This window comes from Lolium rigidum, chromosome 7, assembly GCF_022539505.1.
Source record: "Lolium rigidum isolate FL_2022 chromosome 7, APGP_CSIRO_Lrig_0.1, whole genome shotgun sequence".
Classification (NCBI taxonomy): Eukaryota; Viridiplantae; Streptophyta; class Magnoliopsida; order Poales; family Poaceae; genus Lolium; species Lolium rigidum.
Genome location: NC_061514.1, coordinates 287,630,976 through 287,651,376, shown reverse-complemented (window position 1 = coordinate 287,651,376; position 20,401 = coordinate 287,630,976). Strand labels below are relative to the sequence as shown.

Here is a 20,401-nt window from a genome sequence, read left to right as displayed (position 1 = left end):
ACGCGCCATTACGTTTTTGCGGATGAGATGAGTAACCATGAAGTGTAATGGCCGTCTCTCCAACCCCAAGTAGCACATGTAGTGTACTTCATCACCGGATCTATCAACCCCAGGAAGATCTGCTGTGACTCCCACAGAGTGCTTCTCCTAATGTAAGTCCCTTGTTTTAGCGCCATGTTCTTGGTTCAAAAGCTTGGTTGTCTGAAGCTCTTTTAGTTCATTCCTAGCTATGACTGTAACACCTTGCTATTTTCTAGTTCATTGCTAACTTTAAGGGATTTAACATTTTGGTTTGCATTCCCTGCTCTGTAGATGTAGCCATCATAACTTCTTTCTTGCTCAGTCGTTGTTACAAAAATTATAGGCTGCTACTATTTTGTTCATGCCAATATTGTTCTTCAAAAGCTGCTATCACTCTGCTATCTAGCTATGACCGTAAGTATTTAGTTTGGCATGCTATCACTCTGCTATCTAGCCAGTAGTACAAATAAACTTGTCATACTACTAGACAATAATTTTGTGTGCCATCTTGTTCTTCAAAAGCTGCATCATTGACTTGTTTCTCTGACTTGGCATGACGCTCACATATGGAATGCTCGAACATATTGGTTTGCATTCCCTCTTATACAAGTTCACAGAGTGATCCCACTATATTACGTATCCGGTCCATCCTAAGCTCCAGCATTAACTATCCTCTATGTGTTGCTCATTACAAGTTTATATCCCGAAACATCTTGATTTGTATCCCCTTCCCTATAAGTTCAGGAGTATTATTTAGTTCACGGCCAATTTGAAGTAATTGCACTTGGCACATGTTGGTTCACATTCCCTCCTCTTTAGCTTTTGCCATCGTAACTTCTATTTTTGGTTTACATTCCCTGCTCTGTAGATGTAGCCATCATAACTTCATCTTGCTCAGTCGTTGTTACAAAATGTATAGCTTGCTACTATGTTGTTCATGTCAATTTTGTACTCCCTGAACATGTTGGTTTGCAAGGGACTCGACAGTAGTAAGTCTGTTGTTTCATTCTAACATGCTCTGTTATATTGGCTGTTGGTATGCGGCATGCACTCTTTGTTTGCTTATTGTGCGCATTACAATGATCTTGTTATAACGACGAAATGATGAGTTCCAAATTCTTTGGCAAACAATATTGAAGTGTCTTTGCGTTTCCATTGTTGCTGTCTTAACTTGTAATGTCTTTGTTTCAGATATAGGTGCTGCATGGACAACTTAAAAGATTGCCGGATCGCTTCATTGTATTGCTAGGTTTAATTACCATTCAATTTCTCTGGGTTCTGTAATATTTTTTCAAAGCCTTGCAGCTGATGTAATATTTAGTTAGTTTTTATAGTTCTTTCGCGCATTTTTCTTTGGTGCTTGTGGTAAGTGAGGCTATCCGACAGAAATCAATGCTGCGTAGATATTCTCAGTATCTAAATCACGAATTCCCATCCCTTAAACGGCCCAATTAAGCGAAATCACATATGTGCCGGCTCGCAAAATCCTAAAGCGCTATTACGCCGGCATATAAACAGCAACTAAACGGGCTGGCCCACTTACTTATTGGGCCAGCCCACTTGATTTACGGTGGACCCCACACTCTAATTGGGCCGGCCCACTTGCTTTAAGGTGGACCCCACCCACTACTGGGCCGGCCCACTAACTAGTTGGGCCAGCCCAATTGCTTTTGTGGTGGACCCCACATACTAAATGGGCCGGCCCTTTAGGACAAAAGTGGGACCCACCAGTGTTTTTGGCCCGGCCCACTATCTTGTTGGGCCGGCCCACTTGCTATATGGTGGACCCCACATACTAAAAGGGCCGGCCCTTTAAAAGGAAAGTGGGACCCACCTGTGTTTTTGGCCCGGCCCACTAGCGTGTTGGGCCGGCCCACTTGCTTTATGGTGGACCCCACATACTAAATGGACCGGCCCTTTAACAGGAAAGTGGGACCCACCTGTGTTTTTGGCCCGGCCCACTATCTTGTTGGGCCGGCCCACTTGCTATATGGTGGAACCCACATACTAAATGGGCCAGCCCTTTAACTGGAAAGTGGGACCCACCTGTGTTTTGGCCCGGCCCACTATCTTGTTGGGTCGGCCCACTTGCAATATGGTGGACCCCACATACTAAATGGGCTGGCCCTTTAACAGGAAAGTGGGACCCACCTGTGCTTTTGGCCCGGCCCACTGGCTTATTGGGCTAGCCCAGTTGATCTAATGTGGATCCCACGTACTAAATGGGCCGGCCCGATAGCAGGAAAGTGGGACCCGCATGCTAATTGGGCCGGCCCAATAATTTTTTGGGCCGGCCCACTTGCTTTAAGACGGACCCCACTTGTTAAATGGGCCGGCCCAATAACAGGAAAGTGGGTCCCACATGTCTTTGGGCCGGCCCTTTTGCCGGTTGACCGGTCAAACGAGTGCATTCGGCCCGGCCCGCATGCTTAGTGGGCCGGCCCTTTTAAATTTTGACCAGTCAACCTTAGAGGTTAGGCCCGGCCCACGTAACTAATGGACCAGCCTCAGCTATATAGTTGACCGGTCAAATTAAGTCAGCTGGCCCGCCCGCAAACTTAATGGGCCGGCCCGCTTAAGACGTGGCGAGGCCTCGTGTGGGCCTACCATCTACCACGGGGTTTCAGCCGGTTAACGCCGTTAACCGCCGGCTAACGGCGTCCGCCACGTGTCGGTTGCATGACGTCGGCGAGTCAACGGGCTCCCGGAAACACTTGGGCAACGGTCCGATTTTCCGTGGCGGAAGGGCGCCCAAGCGCGACGGACCGAAAAAATCGTCGTAGGACTTTGCCTGACGCAGTTTCCACAACAGAACCCATATCGTCGGGTTAGGCCCATAGGCGACGAAAAATACCCCTTAGCGGACGATTTTGAGATGTTGTCTATCAGAAATTTTCTTGTAGTGCCATGGGTCTGGCTATTCTTGAAAATCCTTCAACAAACCTGTGGTAATATCTCGCTAATCCAAGAAAGGCACGAAATTCAGTTTGAGTGGTCGGGGCTTTCCATTCCTCAACGGTCTTGATCTTTGCGGGGTCTACGACAATTCCTCCTGCAGACAGAATATGTCCCAGGAATCCTACTTCTTTCAACCAAAACTCACATTTGCTGAACTTGGCGTACAACTGATGCTCTCTCAGGGTTTCTAGGATAATTTCCAAATGTTGCGCATGTTCTTCTTCTGACTTGGACTAGATTAGAATGTCGTCGATGAAGACAACGACAAACTTATCCAAAAAGTTCATAAAGATCTTATTCATGAGATTCATGAAATAAGCTGGGCCATTGGTTAATCCAAATGACATGACATTGTACTCATACAATCCATATCTGGTGGTGAAGGCAGTCTTGGGGATATCTGTTGCACGAATTTTCAGCTGATGATAACCAGTCCTAAGATCAATCTTAGAGAACACTCTGGCACCTATCAGTTGGTCAAACAGGTCTTGTATCTTTGGCAGGGGGTATTTGTTCTTGATGGTGACATCGTTTAGCTTACGGTAATCCGTACACAAACGAGTGGCACCACTCTTCTTATCCACAAAAAAAAACTGGTGATCTCCAGGGCGAGGCACTTGGTTGAATCAAACCTTTGCTTAGCATATCATCCAGTTTCTTCTTCAATTCCACTAGTTCTGTCGGGTTCATACTATAGGGTCTCTGAGCTATGGGTCTTGTTCCAGGTATTAACTCAATGATAAACTCGATATACCGATCTGAGGGCATACCGGGTAAATCATCAGGAAACACATCAGGGTATCTACAGACTACCCTGATCTGATCCAAGGTTGGCTTGGCTAAACTCTGGTTGCAGGTGAATTTTCTGGGCAGCCTTTCAGACACGTGTTCTACTAACACACCGGTGCTACTAGTCATGGTGATGGCCTTCTTGGCACAGTCAATCAATCCATGATGTTTTGACATCCAATCCATACCAGTACTACTTCCAAACCTTTTGTTCCCAGAACAATCAAATTTGCATAAAAATCTATTTCATGTATTCTGATAGGCACATCTTTGCAAATTTTTCTAGCTTTTGTAGTTGAACCAGGTATTTGAACTATCATAGCATGCTTCAAACTGATTGGTTGAATCTTACTAGTGCATGCAAAATCTTCAGTAACAAACGAATGTGATGCTCCAGAATCAAACAACACTCTTTGCAGGTATTGAATTAACAGAAAACATACCCAGCACGACTTCTGGCACTTCCTAGGCTTCTTCGGCATTCATGTGAAAGAGGCGGCCGCTGCGGTTGTTCGGGTTGCCTGGGGAAAACTTCCTTCCGGTTGAGACACGGTACGTGTTGTTGCTGAGCAGGTGCAGCGGTATTGGGGGTAGTCTTAGCAAGCTTCTTGGGGCACTCATTGGAGTAGTGACCCACAAATCCACATTCATAACAAGTCATAGTTGACTTGTCCTTTGGGGTAATGGGAACAGCGTTGCTCCCAGTCCTTGGAGCAGTGTTGGTGTTGTTGTTGTTGCCGGGGGCTCTCATTGGGGCACGGTTGAAGTGATTGTTGTTGGCATGGTTGTTGTTGTTGTGGCCTCCTGGCCTTGGGTGTCCTCCACTCCGATTGGGGAAACTCGGACGTGACATTAGCATTGGGGGCTTGTTGTGTCTTGGGGAAAATCCTCCACTTGAGTTGGGGCGATACCTTGGGGTATTGCTGTGCCCACTCTGGTTCATCATTCGGCGCTTGCGGTTCTCATTGGCTTGATGGAGTTTTCCTTCCATCTGGATGGCAGAGTCCACAAGGGCTTCCAGATCAGCGAACGTGATGTTCACAAGAACAGTCTGCATCTCATCATGCAGTCCATTCAGAAATCTCTCCTTCGTCTTCTCGTTGGTGTCGGTCTCATCGGGGGCGTACCTAGACAGAGTGAGGAATCTGTCACGGTATTCTACCACGGACATCCTTCCTTGTTTGAGTTCCCTGAACTCGTCTCTCATCTTCTTGATCAGACCCGGGGGCACATGGTACTTGCTGAACTTGAGTTTGAAGTCTTCCCAAGTCATCATTTGTCCCGCATTCATTGCACGGGCACTAGTCCACCAGGCTCTGGCAGGTCCTGACAAGTAGTGGGTGGCAAACAGTACTTTCTCTGCAGCTTCAACTCCTGCAACTTCCAGGTTGTTCTCCATTGTTTGGAGCCAATCATCTGCATCTAACGGCTCTTCGGTCTTGCTAAACATGGGAGGATTAGTGTTCTGGAAGTTCTTCAGCTTGGATCCAGGGTGATCATGATTTCCATGGCCTTGGTTGTTATGGGAAATTTGCTGCAGTACGGCAAGATTGGCTTGTCGTTTAGCTCTTTCGGCCTCTCTATCAGCCACCATCATTTGCAGAATCTGCAGCATTGCATCTTGGTTGGTGCTGCGAGTTGGAGGGGCCATCTGAACATTGAGATAGATCATGAGATAAGAGGGAATTTTCTATTGCTTGTTTGGGTAAATTTAAAGTTTAAAACTTGAGTATTTGTCATGTTGAAATCAAACAACACTTTCATTCATTTCAAACAACACACATTACAAGCTAACACATCAATGGTTTTAAGAAGCATTTCTTCATTCTACGATACAAGGGATTCGATACAAACTCGCACCTACGCAAGTTCTCAAGTGATACTACTCCTCATCATCGACATCTATCGGGATGAAGTCATCTTCTCTGGCTTCCATGAACTCATAGCCTTCCACATCAGTGTCTTCGTCTTCCTCAAAGTCATCATCATCACTCAGCTAGGCTACTCCTCCCTGAATGTCTTCACCTTCTTCTTCCAGATCCCTCAACTGGGTCTCCTGTGCCTTGACAGTTTCCTCCAAGGATGCTCTCTTCGCGCGGAGGCGAGCAATGGTGGAGTCCTTCTTGGCACGCTGCTGGCGGAGTGACTTGCGATCCTTAGCAAGCATCTTTATGGTCTCGGTCTGTTGTGACATGTGGAGGTGAGTTTGGTTGGCGTAGACGCGGGAGTTGTCCAGCTCCTTACGGGTCTCGTGCAGCATAAGTCCGGGTGCTCCACATGGTACTTCAACTCTGGATGCGGTGACATGTCCATTGGTCCTCCTATGGAGTCGTGCCTGGCCAGGTGAGCAAAGCGAGTTCCCTAGATCTGAGTCACATTCTGCCCACACAGATGGGCAAGTGCTTCCTACAGAGCTCGGGCTAGCCCATCTAGCCAGTTGTTCTCCCTGATGGAAAACTGAATCCTCTCGGACATAGGTGGCTCCATCTTGCCCCTCAGATCTGCAACTACAATCCACTGTAGTTCTCCTCCAGGCTGGTCGTTGACTTGAGTTCCAAAGAACTCCGGGTGCGGGCGCTCGAGATACTCGGATAAAGCATCCAAGTCCCTCTCAAAGATCAGGCTTCCTCCGTTGCCCAGCTTGTAAAACTTGGTGTGGTTGAGCTGCTCCATCTGTAAGCGAATTGGATGAGTAAGTTAGAGAAGTGAGCAAGTGTGTCAAAATTTTATGTTGAATTACAAGGAAAAGTAGGGCATGGATTTCTCATTTTGAAAAGATCTCAAGGGTAAGAATGTGAATAAGTTTTCATAAATATTCACCTCATTTGTTTTTGAAACTAAGTTTTTCAGACGTCCATTCTAACTAGGGCCTCCTAAGGTCAAACAATGGCTCTGTTACCAACTTGTCAACACCCGGATTTTTAAGTCCAGATGCCTATTATGCCATACATCGCAATCCCAGGAAGATTGTTTTTGCGTGACATAACAGTTGATATCACAGAACATTATTCATTACAAACCATAATCGTCTTACAACACGGGATCACATGATCCAATATTCAACAACAGTTGATCTATAGATCAACATACAAAACACATAGCGGAAGCGAAGTAGTAGTGGTCCATCTATTCCACATGCAACGCTTGACGTCAAGAGACGATCCTAGTTCTCGTAGACGTCCTGCTGTCCATCATCTTGATACTGGTGCTCTTCTTCATAGTCTGGCCATTTGAATAGCCAGGGACACAGCCATGAGTACTTTAAAGTACTCTCAAACTAATACTAGTGTAAGCACCATTAATTTTAGTAAGAGGGTTCTAAGCTCTAGGTTCAGTTGCATAAAGCCACTTTTATTTCATAAGCATTTAGTAATAAAAGATTCTTCATTTTCCTAACTTAACTCAAGTGGGAACATTAGTGTCATTCCCACAACTCTATTGTGATCAAGTCAAATTCACCTTTCAATTCACCATTCATTTTTAGAAAACATCTGACAACGGAACAATATGGCCATCCAATCATCCATAACCGTGGACACGGCTATTCGAATAGGTTTAACACTCTGCAGAGGTTGTACACTTGTGCCACAACTTTTGATTACATCCGTCAGGGATAGCCCTGAATAATCATACTCAGTATGCGGATCATCAACCATTAACCTTTCACTTACATACCCTAGTATAGGCACCTCCCCCATGAGCTTGGCCTCCCAGTGATGGCAATCTGCCATCCTGGGAACTGCACAGGGCTTGGGTAAGATATTCACCTCATTTTCACGTCATTTCACCTTTCACGGAGGCAGCCTCGACATAACCCCTATGACGCTTGTTTAGAGGGAACCCATACTAAAGTGCATAAATTTCTAGTTAAGCCCTACCCATAATCAGGTATTGTGGGGATACTCAAAAATTGGAATGGTATCGCATCTGAACCAACCATCAGTTTTTATGAAATTCACCATGTCATTCAAGTCACATTCACCTTCAAAATCTTTCAATAGAATGATTCATCATTCCAAGGTTTTCAAAGTCATTTGATTCACATGTTCCCATCTAGAGTAGTCAATTTTAGTTGTAGCACTAGCAACTAGTCATGAGGGATACTAACTAACTTGTAGTTCTCTAGGCTAACTTTGATGCTCTTGTAATACTCCATATCTAGACCAATGTGAACTATGAGCAAAATAAACTTTGATAACCAATAATAAAAGCTTGCAAGATAAAAACTTGGGATTGGAATTCTTAAGCTAAAAATAACATTTCAATGCTGCCTTGCTCTAGGAGAGCTTGCATTAGGGTAGCTTGCAAGAGTATAGCTTGCCTTGAGTGGTACAGTGATCAAAGTTTTCTTCTTCTTCGTAGAAGACCTCCTCCTCCTCGTAGCCTTCGGTACTAGCGTCTATAAACGGATACGAGGTATACAATCACAAAACAATACTTAAGTACTAGACTTAACACTCAAGGAAATCACACAAGATAATCTAGCATCACAACATTGTTAACATTGTAGTTGGATTTATTTTCTTTAAAGAAAAATAATTTTCTCTCATTGAAATATTTACTAGGGTTTTTATTTAGTTCCTTTGAAGAATAATTTCCTCTTATTGAACCTTACTAAGATTTAATGTCCTCAAATAATGAAGTATGAGATCATGTTGACCAAGGTCAACACTTCATATTTATTCATTTGAGTTTGAGATTCTACATCTCATGCAATTTAAACACTACTATAGAAATAATTTAATATCACTAAGGAATCAAATATGAGGTTCGATAGACTAAGGTCATTACCTCATATTGAACTACTTGGAACATTGATTTAAATTAAAGGATACCTCTCATAACATTTGATTAATAAAATTGGGTTAATTTAAATGGACTATAAATGGCCACATAGCCATTATTTTGCTCTAGCCCATGATCATGGTAAACACTACTGCTATATTTTACATATTCATGTAGAGCATTTTAAATGTGAATTATGAGATTGGAATCAACTCAAAATGAATTATGGTTGATTTTTAATAAATGCTTGAAGTTTGAAAAGGCACTTCCTTGTTATTTTCATTGCAATTGTTCTATAATAAATCTTGGGATGAGACCAGTGAGGTTGGATAGACAATTTCATAAGCTTTTTAGAAACTAATTTCACAAATTTTGGCTCAGTAGATATGTTTCTATTTAATTTTGAACATGGCATCAGTATTGAATTTAGGCTAAATGAATTAAATCAAATTCAAAATCGTGGGCTTGGTGGGAACTGCTAACGGGCCAGGGAGAAAAATAGGAAAAAGGGCTGGCCCAGCTACGCGTCTCGCACGCACGGGCCGCCTGACAGTGGGCTCCACTCGTCAGTGAGTCTTAAACACCGAATCATATGCGAAAAGGGGACGTTGGATTAGATCCAGATCGAACGGTCGACGATTGTCGTCGTCGACGGCGAGCACGGGCGCTACTGGCGGCGAGCACTAGGGGGTCGGCGACTCACCGGAGGTCCGGCGATGATCGGCGTTGATGCAGGGCGAGGTTGTCGACGACGGCGGTGCTCCTGGTACCGGCGGCTACTCCTGGGACGGCTCCAATCGATGGCGAGCTTCTGCGACGGCGCCGCGGTACTCCGGCAAGAAATTGGTGGTCTACGGGCTAAATTGAGGCGTGGCGATGCTCGAGGAAGGGTTGTGAGAGGAGAGGAGGCGATTGGTGTGGCGATTGAGCACGGGGAGCGCTCCTTTTATAGCGAGCGAGAGGGGGCGGCTCGGCACGAGCAGGTCCTCCATGGCGACGACGCTACAGGGGCGGAGAGGCTTGGGTGATGACGCAGCGGTGTTCTTTACGTCATGGCGAGCACGACGGGCTTGATTGCACAGAAAACGGAGGGATGACGCGAGAAGGAGCATGACTGGAGCTTGCAGTACCGTGGCGGAGGGCGTCGACGATGGCGACAGTGACATCGCTCTCCAGCTCGAACGGTCGTGTCTGGGAGGTTGCTGGTTTAATGGCGCGTGCGTGTGCGAGAGGAGAGAGCGAGAGGTGGTCAGCAGCGATGGGACGAGGCGACGCTCTGGCGCGCTCCGGGGCTTGTCCGTGCACGCTCTGGCGTCACTGGACGTCGTGGGCGTGTACTGGCCAGGGCATTGCACGCTTCTCCTTGGCCAACGGTGGTGTCCATCGTGTTCAGCAGAGAGAGAGAGAGAGGGCTCAAGGACATGCTAAGGTTAGCTGGAAGTGAGAGGAGAGAAGTGTTGACATGGGGGTGGCATGAGTGCCACGGCATGGCTTGATACTTGATGATTTCATCCATAATCATTGTCTCTGGTGCTTGGCATTGTTTAATGGGTGTAAGAGGAGGCTGAGGATGACCTAGGCATGGATGGTTTAGTCTAAAACCTGCTGGATATTGAGGTGTGTGGAGTTGGCAGATTGGTGCACACAAGGTGCTCGACACAATGGCCGCATGAAGTTTATTTTTGAATTTTGCCAAACTTTTTCATGGATGTGATTCAAATAATGTTTGGCTTCTATTGGTGGTGTTGGTGTGCAAAATGGAGCTGATTTGGTGAGAATCACATTTGAGGTGATCTTGTTTCTGTTTCATAATTGCTACTTTGCATGCTTATATTAAGAATCTGAAAAGGAGTTTGGAAGGTTGGTCTTCACCATTGTGATCACCTTGATGAGTTCTTGGATGAGGTGCAAAGAGTTGAGAAAGTTTGGTTTAGAAATTTCTTAATACAGGGGCTCAAAGTAGGTACCCTGATATAAAGTGTCAAAGTGACCATTATCATATGTGAGTGGGTTTTGATTTTGATTTTTATTTGTTATGTATTTTTTTTGATTCAAAAGTGATTATTATGAGTTTAGTAATGTTTCCAAATCATTTAAACAAAATAGAATGGCCTAGGTTAAGGTGTTGCAAAAATGGCCATAGGCTCATATGTGATGTTCTTTTGATTTTCTTTTCCTTTTCTTTGTCCCTCTTTGATTTAATTTGGCATGGTTTAGGGTTTAGAACAATGTTAAACCACTTCAAACAAACATCATAGCAAGATCACAACATTTATGCATGAGCACTACGCACACCCTATAACTTAATTCAAGTTTTTGTTGGTTCTAAATTTTGAATAATGGAAATTGCCTCTTTATTGATTTGGAATTTTTGGGATGTTACAAGGCGGTAGTGGGAGCTCACGACGCGGTGGTATCCCCGTCGACCCCACGTCAGATCTGAAGTCGGCAGCCAACGGTCGTGCGGTACCCACCTCAAGGCCTTGGATTCTGGCGTCCTCGCTGGCTCCGCGTGCTATGTTGGGGTGGCAGGGTCGGGGGCTCTGGCCGGGAGAGATCCTTGGCCGGCGGGGCGGCCACGGCGTGGGCGATGTCTCGGACGCCGTCATCCTTCTTGGAGGTGATGCTGAGGTGAAAACCTTAGATCTACGAATTAGGCGGCGACGCCGCTTCGGCATCGTTCTTCTCCTTGGAGACGTCGCCTTGGGATGGTGGGAGGTGGGCGTACTACCGGTGCTGTTTGGTCTGATGGTTGCGGCTTTTGTCGTGGCTTCTTTGGCAAGCTCTGTCCTGAAGCTGAAGTCTTTTGGTGGCGATGCTCGTTGTTCTTCGCGTGCGGTGTTCTTGTCTGGTGAGGGTCCTTGGCATCATGCCCAGGTGCTCATGCGTGCTCTAGGGTGAGCTGCTCCGCCTGCCGATGGTTCGACGCTCTACGACCCAGGGCGAGAAGGTCGGGGCCTTCTTCGGAGGTGGAGGCGGATGGCAGGCTGGCTGCGTTGTGCCAAGACTTGAGGCTCCGGTGTCGAGCTGCACGACATTGCTTCTCCTAAGCTTTGCCTCCTCTTTTAGATGATGGCATCGAGATCAAGTTGCGTTCGTTGTTATCTTTAGTTTGCTTGGTCTTTGATGTTTGTAAGCTGTTTTTCAGCACCTTGTAACTTTGCCATTGTGGCTTTATTAATTTAAAGCTGGACCTTTGGCATTATGTTTAAAAAACATGTGCTCCAAATTCCTGGATACTGTCTTGCTCACTTAGTTCCTGGTTGATCTAACTTTACTCGCTCAACTTAAAGACCCAAGTGGAGCTAGTAAATACTTGGAGTAAATTTATATAATATTATGAAATATTGTCAAAGACAAATTTTAAAAAACATATGCGCCTTATTCATATTAACAAAGGGACTATTAGTTTTGGAATGCTACATAAAGCTGTGAGGGAAATTTGAGATTTTGTCCAGTATGATACCAAACATTACAATAAATATACTGTAAGTGTTTTTGAACAAAACACAAAATATTTAAGCAGTGAATATTTCCATCAGTCACCGGTTAGCATTTATGGCAATGAATACATGGCTTCAGGATCGTGTACTTAACAGCCGAGGGAACTCTCCCCGCGATGTATCTGCTAGCAGCCTCCGTAGCTCTCTGAGCCTTAGCGAGAGCTGTGGTACACATTGGATAGCATTTGTGAGTTACTCCTGAGGCGGCGTATTTTTCAGTCGCATGCCAGGTCTCGAAGCTCCTACGGCAGAAAATAGTTGTGTCCAGCGTAAGGCACTCCAGTGAAGAAGTGTGCTGGAGAATGTGCCTCGTAAATTCCACTAAGCTTTTGGTTGAGTAAAAGCCCGTGATCATCACCCGTTTGAGATGGTGATGCCGGTACTCTGGCTTCCACCTTAATTCGTCCTCTCCAACAGCAACAACAGAATCATCCCCTACGCCGTCCTGGTCTACCTGCGCATATGTATGTAGGATCGATGTCATTGGTCTATAACAAACCAGGTGTGTGCAATAAGTCCATTGCACAAGATACTCAATGGTTTAGCCTACACGGTATAGCTCTGATTCTTTGAGAATGATGACTTACGCGTAAGATGAAAGATTCCAAGTAAGGACACGCATCAAGATAAGGAATCAGCGAAAAGAAATCACAGCTGGGCCATAAGGCCGATACTGATCTAAAGAGGGTGATTTCCATCTTCTTGAGGTGAAGGAGCTTCACAGGCAGCACGGGCATGTTGAAATCCTGAAAAACACAAGTCCCAAGATCAATTATGCCTTTTCCAATACACAAGTGAAATATCTGTGTTCACTAGTCCCCTATTATAATTAATCTGATTAAAATGTGAAACCAAGACATACCTCATTACGAGAACGCAGGGTAAGGCTCCTAACATTTGGCGCAATGGTTGTGAGCTTGGCATATGCAGAACAGAGAGTGCCAAATGGTTTGTCATGTAACAATTCTACATCCTTAAGTTGTGTGGAGTCTATGACATTGATCTCTACCTGGGTTCCCTCATACTGAAACGAGGAGAGCTTTGGAGCATTGATCTCTACCAACTGGATCATGTCGCAGCTCGCAACTCTAAGGAACTTGAGCTGCTGCAGCTTACAAGGCATCTTAAAGCAAGTTATCTCGTCGCAACAAACGATTTCCAACTGTTCCAGGGCGAGAGATTTAGAAAGCAGGTGCCCTAATCCCTCGTCATTAATTTTGAGAAAATACAGTTGTAAAGTTCCCAATCTCCTCAACCAGCCAAGTGTTACTGTGGGATGAAAAGCGCAACCGTGGAGGTGAAGAGACTGAATTGATCTTGCAGCTATCTCATCGGACAAAATCGAACAGGGGAAGTTGTAGTCTTTCTCCATGAAAGTTGACACCACCAAGCTTACTTCCTCGATCCCAGGTTTAACAGATATTTGGAGCCACCAGTCCAAGTAGGAGGTGCTAATGTTGTCACAAATGAAAAGATCAAGTTTAAGAGTCTTGAGCACAGTGCCACGATGGTTATTAAGTATGCGGTCAACTTTGTCGATGAGATGGATTTCTATCTCCTTAAACCACCCCAATTTCTCGTGAGTCAACCCAAGTGTTTCTTTGCTGAGTGTGAGGGTGGAATAGCATCTCCAGGAATGCAAAAAAGCATGAGATACACAGGCGGCACGAGCAGCATCCTTCAGCGGCAGGAGGGAATGTATATGATGTAAGATGTCCTGCAGAAGCATCGTGGACAAGTTAGATTTTAGCTAGTTAATGCTGACTTCACTTGGAGTAAACAGCAGAAGTAGGTGTCTTGTTAGGGGTAGCGAGTGTGTGTGTGTGTGTTTGCATGAAGATCCTTGGACTATGGATGAAAGGAGTGCACTGGGTAAAGTTTATGCAACTGATGGTGTGCAGATTTACAATGCACATGTGTTTTTGGCAACAAACAGAAAGCTATTAAGTCCTCAATAATCCTACACTTGGGAACAGATGTTATGGATTGATTTTACGGACTGATGTGGAGGTTGTTGGTTGGTTCTAATCTTTTCCCCTTCCTTAAATTGCGGAGCAAGTTCTCATCATTTTCTAACCTTAGAGGCGCTACGTTGCCTTTCCGTAAGATTTTTTTGGTAGAAATTTTCGGTAGATGTAGCATTACTCTCAAGTCCTAGCCCAAATGCGTTCAGTGCTAGCAGTTACTGACAGTACTTATAGCTAGAAGAATACTTGAGTGTCAGCGCGCGATGCATACCTGTGGAAGTTCAAGCACAAGGTCTTGTCTCATGTTTTGGGCACCCTGAGAGATAATATAAATCTGTTGGCAGGCTTGCAAGAATTGTTTCAGTTGCTGAAACCATTGATACACTATCTGCAACGAGGCAATTCCAATAAGTATGACTCAATACCGCTGGCGCGGTAAAAAAAAATCTGCTATCTATTCGCTCGAACAGAGAAAATCTTAGTGCGTGCGTGACCGACCACAAAAATAAAGATCTGGCATACCTTGTCGATTAGTCCGACGGCGTTGTGCGCCCAATTTAACGCCGTGCTGGACATGGAGTAGAGGTATGGATTGCCACTACAGCTGCGGGTCGGGAACTCGGGATAAGGGACCTCAGGAGCTCCCAGATCGAGAATTTGAGCTGAAAATACAAGGTGGAGAAGACGCGGAGGCGCATACGTACTTGCGGTGCAGGGAGCTCCGCCTGTAGTTTTGCCGACGACGACGGATTGAGTCAGAGTCGACCCCCTGTTTTTCCCCCTTTTCAGAGCAAAAAAGATCCGGAAGCAAACCGATGCGTTTGGGAATACGGAGACGGAGTCCCAGCCCCCTACATGTTAGAAGACTCAATGAAGAAGGATTCCGGAAACAATTCGATACAGAGGCGATGAGATCTCATGAACATGAACTGGGAAGCTGAGGGTGAGTCCGAATAACAGAGGAACACGACGATAGAGGAGTATTGTTTTTTTTGTAGAGGAGCCGCAGTCCAAAACCAGTTCCAAATTCCTTGTAACACGTGGGCTGGGCCTATTCAGGAGGGAAGGACTATTTCAAGCTGTTTATTTTCTTTCTGTTTATTTCACGTGACTTTTTGTCTGTTCAGTTCTTTTTTATTTTTTATTTTTGCTTTTGTAGCTTGGATTTATTTCTCTTCGTTTTTTCTGCTCCTTTCATGTGGCTTTCTGATATATTATGATTTTCCGGTTTTCTTTAATTTCTTCGTTCTTTCCGTTTTCTTGATGTTTCTCTTTGGTTTTTTTTTTGCACAATTTTGTTCACTATTTTTCCTTTTCCCTTCTTTTCTTTTCATTTTTTTAATTTTCTTTCATTGCCACACTTCTACATGTTAGTCGACTTTGAATGAAACAAAAAATTAAATAGTTAGAACAAAAACTAACAACTTTCAAGTGAACAAAAAACGCTACTCCCTCCGATTCATATGACTTAATACTAATATAGATGTAACTAGACATATTTTAATTATAAATACATACATTTTAGCATCAATTAATATGGAGTACATCGGAGGAAGTAAATAATTTGTTCATTTGTGGTGAACGGTTTTCAAGTGACTTTAGCCACCGCTCCGAGCATGAGCCTTATTCATTGAAGCCAGCAAGTGCTAGTGCCAAGGTTGGGTGGCGCACACACAAGAAAAAGAGCCATCTCCTTAGAAGTCTATATAGTTGAATCCAACTAAAGCCTGTCTCGATCTTCATAAAGTCGTGTAACAATTATTCTGTTTCATGTGTAACAGATCTTTTTTCCATTGAACAGAGACTAAATGAGCACAACAAGCGAAATTAATAACAAAAATTTACATCTATGGAACCGCTTTTTTTTTAATCAATGTTCCAATTTAAGCATTTTTCTGCTTTTCAATTCTAAGCATGATAAGTTGCAAAATTCGATCAATGGGTGAAGTGGTTTGCATATCAACAGATTTGCTATCTATATTCCAATGTTTCTGACTGGTTATATGTGGTCAAAACTGCCATCTATATTCATATGCATGCGTTACAAGCTTGGAAAGATATATAAATTTGAATTTTGATCAGAAAAAGAAATGCATAGCTAGCTATGGCAGCAACAACTATACGCAGAAACAGCAGAAAACCAACTATGATGAAGGTTTGAAAGGTCCAACGCTCACGCAGTTACCTTTATTTGGATGAGAATACTACGATTGCATACTCGTGGTTTTCCCTCATGGAGTTTCTGGACCGCGATCACCTTTTCAGCAACTGCCCCGTCGCCCGTCAAGTGTGGAACAAAATCGGCATGACAGACATCTCCTTCGACCAGGACGATCTTTGGACTCAGAGCCGTCATCCCTTGCTGCACCCAGACATTTGTCCCTTCGCCATGGTTGCCAATTGCCATTATGTGGAGAATCTGGGATGCCAGGAACTCCCTAATGAGAGTAGCTTTTCAGAGCACCTCATGGACAGTAGAGAAATTTTGGAGAGAGAAGAGTGTCTTTTCTGAGAGGATTTTGTCTTTTCTGGAAGAGATTACTCAAAGTTTTGGACTATGTGCATGTAGGGGAGATAGTGCAACATCTAGATTTGGATGGAAATAAATGGTGAGTATAGCCATGCGCGCTGCGCACCTGCACCATTGAAGATTTCCCCTCCCTAATCTTTCGACATCAACAGATCCACTGTAATTTGGTTCTTGCTAGCATCATAGAGGACCTAACACTCTGGTCTCATAGATTTAGAAATGGAGAGCACAAAGCAGAACTGATGCTTTGGCGCAACCACCTCTCATCTTGTATCATGTAAAACATGTTTATCAAAAGGAAATGAAATTCAGGTGGGGATCCTCTCCCCCCCGGTGACCGTTTCAAAAAATTAGTGGTTTTCGGTTAGTGCTAGCTATAGATGATACACCTAAACAAAGTTGTTCTATATAATTTGTAATGAGATAGAGCATTTGCTATAGATACAACTCTCCGAACGCTAGAAGAAAATATAAACCACATTGGCATTGATCTGTGGATTGCCACTATGGCATCAATTACAGGATTTCACGACCTGGAATTCAACAACCATGGGAACTCTTCCTGCGATGTACGGAGTATGTGACTGCAACCTCTGTAGCCTTCTGAGCTTTAGTGAGAGCGGTCTTGGTCATCAACGAGCATTGGCCAATTTCGGTTAAATCATGACATGTAGACATTGCATCGTAGCCATGGGCCGTATCCAGTGTGAGGCTCTCGAGCGAAGGTGCGCTCTCAAGGATGTGGACCGTGAGCTCAACCAGGTTTTTGGCTGAATGAAAGCCCATGATTTTCACCTGCGTGAGCTTGTTATGTCGGCACTCCGGCTTGCGCCTCAGCTCCTTTTCATCGTATCCAACAACAGGATCCAGCCTTATGGAATCTTTCCCGACCTGCATATACATAATGTAGGATCAGTATCAATGCCATTTTTTCTGGTTAACAAGCATCATACAATAATACCATATACTAGGTGGAAAGGCGGGCTTCGCCCCGCCGCCTACAATTGTTTTGACATTTGGTGGTAAACATTGCGTGTCTTCATGTGTAACCAGTGGAGCTATTGGTTGTAGTATGATTTTTTGTTTTATTATTCGTAACAAAAGGGATATCCAAGCAAACCACCAATTAGGGACAGCAAAACAGCAATAATTTTGCAATGGATTGTTTACGAATTAAAGATTAAACAATTAGTCTGAACTGAAATATTCTTTTCCGATTGATTGTATGATAATGTTTTCACCCAAAATTACAAACCTGAACTTAACACTGGTAGAAAAAAAAGCCTTCCGTCCAGCCCCATTAGTCGCGGAAATGCAAAAACCGCGACCAAAGGGGGCTTTAGTCGCGGCTCGGTTGCCCAACCGCGACCAAAGGCCTGGGCCCAGCGCACTCGGTGGCCAGCCGGTGGACGGGAGGGGCTTTAGTCGCGGTTGGCCAGTGCCAACCGCGACTAAATGTCCTCGAGCCTGGCCCAAAGGCCTTCGGTCGCGGTTGGCCGAGTCAACCGCGACTAAAGCCCCTCCCCTATATATACCAGCCAGCCCACAAGCACTTAGCCATTTGGTGCCCACTTCTCTTCACAAACTTCACAAGGGGGTGTATGGTTTGCTTTTGGCTCTTCTTATGCACACAAGGTGTTTGATGAAATGTCCCAAGAGCATGAAACAAACATGATATGAAGTGTCGGAGCCACACTTGATCGAGCTTCCTCATTTATTTTTTCCTCCTCGATCGCGGTTAGCAACAACACTTGAACCTTTCATATATATGTGTCATTGATAAAATATGCATATGTGTGTAGTTCATTGTTTAATTTCTATTTAGTTTAACAAATGCATGCGATGGTTAATTATATATTTTGTATTATAATAATGCAGATGAATCGGCAATGGATGTACGCTAGCCGACTCTCCGGCGAATTCACTACGGGTTTGCAAGATTTCCTCGTAGTGGCTAATGCGAACAAGCAGGGGGTTTTGTTATCTCGTCCATGTGTTAACTCGTAAGAATCGAAGGGTTACTCTTCCTCAAGGGAAGTTCACGTGCACCTGATTCGGCATGGTTTCATGCCAAGCTATAATTGTTGGACCAAGCATGGAGAAAGAGGGGTTATAATGGAAGAAGATGAAGAAGGGGATGACATCGATGAGAGCTATCATGATCATTTCGGTGATACTTTCATGGATGATGTCGAAGGTGGGGAAGGTGAAGGGGAAGGTGATCAAGAAGAGGCACGTGATGAGCCCGCCGATGATCTTGGTCGGACCATTGCCGATGCACGGAGTCGCTGCGAAACCGAAAAGGAGAGGGAGAATTTGGATCGCATGTTAGAGGATCACAAAAAGTCGCCGTACCCAGGATGCGATAATGGTCTGAAAAAGCTGGGCTGCACACTCGGATTTGCTCGAGATGGAAGGCACAGGAAGGTGTAGCTGACTCGGGATTTGAAAACTTGCTGAAAATGTTGAAGAATATGTTTCCAAAGAATAACGAGTTGCCCTCCAAGCACGTATGAAGCAAAGAAGGTTGTCTCGCCCTCTAGGTTTAGAGGTTCTGAAGATACATGCATGCATCAACGATCGCATCCTCTACCGCGGTGAATACGAGAATTTAAATGAATGCCCGGTATGCACCGCATTGCGTTATAAGATCGAGGCGATGACCCCGGTGACGATGTCGAGGGCCGAAACCCAGGAAGAAGGTTCCCGCCAAGGTGATGTGGTATGCTCCTATAATACCACGGTTGAAACGTCCGTTCGGGAACAAAGAGCATGCCAAGTTGTTGAGATGGCACAAAGAGGACCGTAAGTCGGACGGGGAGTTGAGACACCCCGCAGATGGAACGCAATGGAGAAAGATCGACAGAGAGTTTAAAGATTTTGCAGCTGACGCAAGGAACATAAGATTTGGTCTAAGTACAGATGGCATGAATCCTTTCGGCGAGCGAGCTCCAGCCCATAGCACTCTGGCCCGTGACTCTATGCATCTACAACCTTCCTCCTTGGTTGTGCATGAAGCGGAAGTTCATTATGATGCCGGTGCTCATCCAAGGTCCGAAGCAACCCGGCAACGACATCGATGTGTACCTAAGGCCATTAGTTGATGAACTTTTACAGTTGTGGGGCAGACCTGGTGTCCGTGTGTGGGATGAGCACAAAGAAGAGGAATTTGACCTACGAGCGTTGCTTTTCGTAACCATCAACGATTGGCCCGCTCTTAGTAACCTTTCGGGACAGTCAAATAAGGGATACAATGCATGCACGCACTGCTTACATGAGACCGAAAGTGTACATTTGCCAAATTGTAAGAAGAACGTGTACATGGGGCATCGTCGATTTCTTCCCAAAAATCATAACGTAAGAAAGCGCGGCAAGCATTACAACGGCAAGGCAGATCACCGGCCGAAGCTCGCGGAACGCACCGGTGCTGAGGTATTTGATATGGTAAAGGATTTGAAAGTCATCTTTGGAAAGGGTCCCGGCGGACAATCAGTTCCGAAGGGAGCCGACGGGCACGTAGCCATGTGGAAGAAGAAATCTATATTCCGGGAGCTAGAATATTGGAAAGTCCTAGAAGTCCGCTCTGCAATCGACGTGATGCACGTTACGAAGAATATTTGCGTGAACCTCGCTAAGCTTCTTGGGCGTGTATGGGAAGACAAATGATACAAAGGAAGCACGGCAGGACCAGCAACGCTTGAAAGACCCCGATGACCAAGCATCCGGAATGGTTTCAAGGTCGTGCCGGCTACGCTCCGACCAAAGAAGAGAAGGTCATCTTTTTTGAATGCCCGAGCAGTATTAAGGTCCCGTCCGGATTCTCGTCCAATATAAAGGGAATAATAAAC

The 20,401-nt window shown here is 44.9% G+C and overlaps 1 protein-coding gene across 1 annotated transcript; it reads right to left on the bottom strand.

Moving 5' to 3' along the window:
* Positions 1 to 12,070: 12,070 nt before the first annotated feature.
* Positions 12,071 to 14,965, bottom strand: LOC124675798. The gene is made up of 5 exons (XM_047211870.1): positions 14,546 to 14,965; positions 14,295 to 14,411; positions 12,919 to 13,773; positions 12,644 to 12,802; positions 12,071 to 12,510 (listed from the first exon to the last, which is right to left on the bottom strand). Exons 1-5 carry the CDS (start codon positions 14,597 to 14,599, stop codon positions 12,103 to 12,105), a joined length of 1,593 nt encoding a protein of 530 aa, XP_047067826.1. The 5' UTR covers positions 14,600 to 14,965; the 3' UTR covers positions 12,071 to 12,102.
* Positions 14,966 to 20,401: the final 5,436 nt, after the last annotated feature.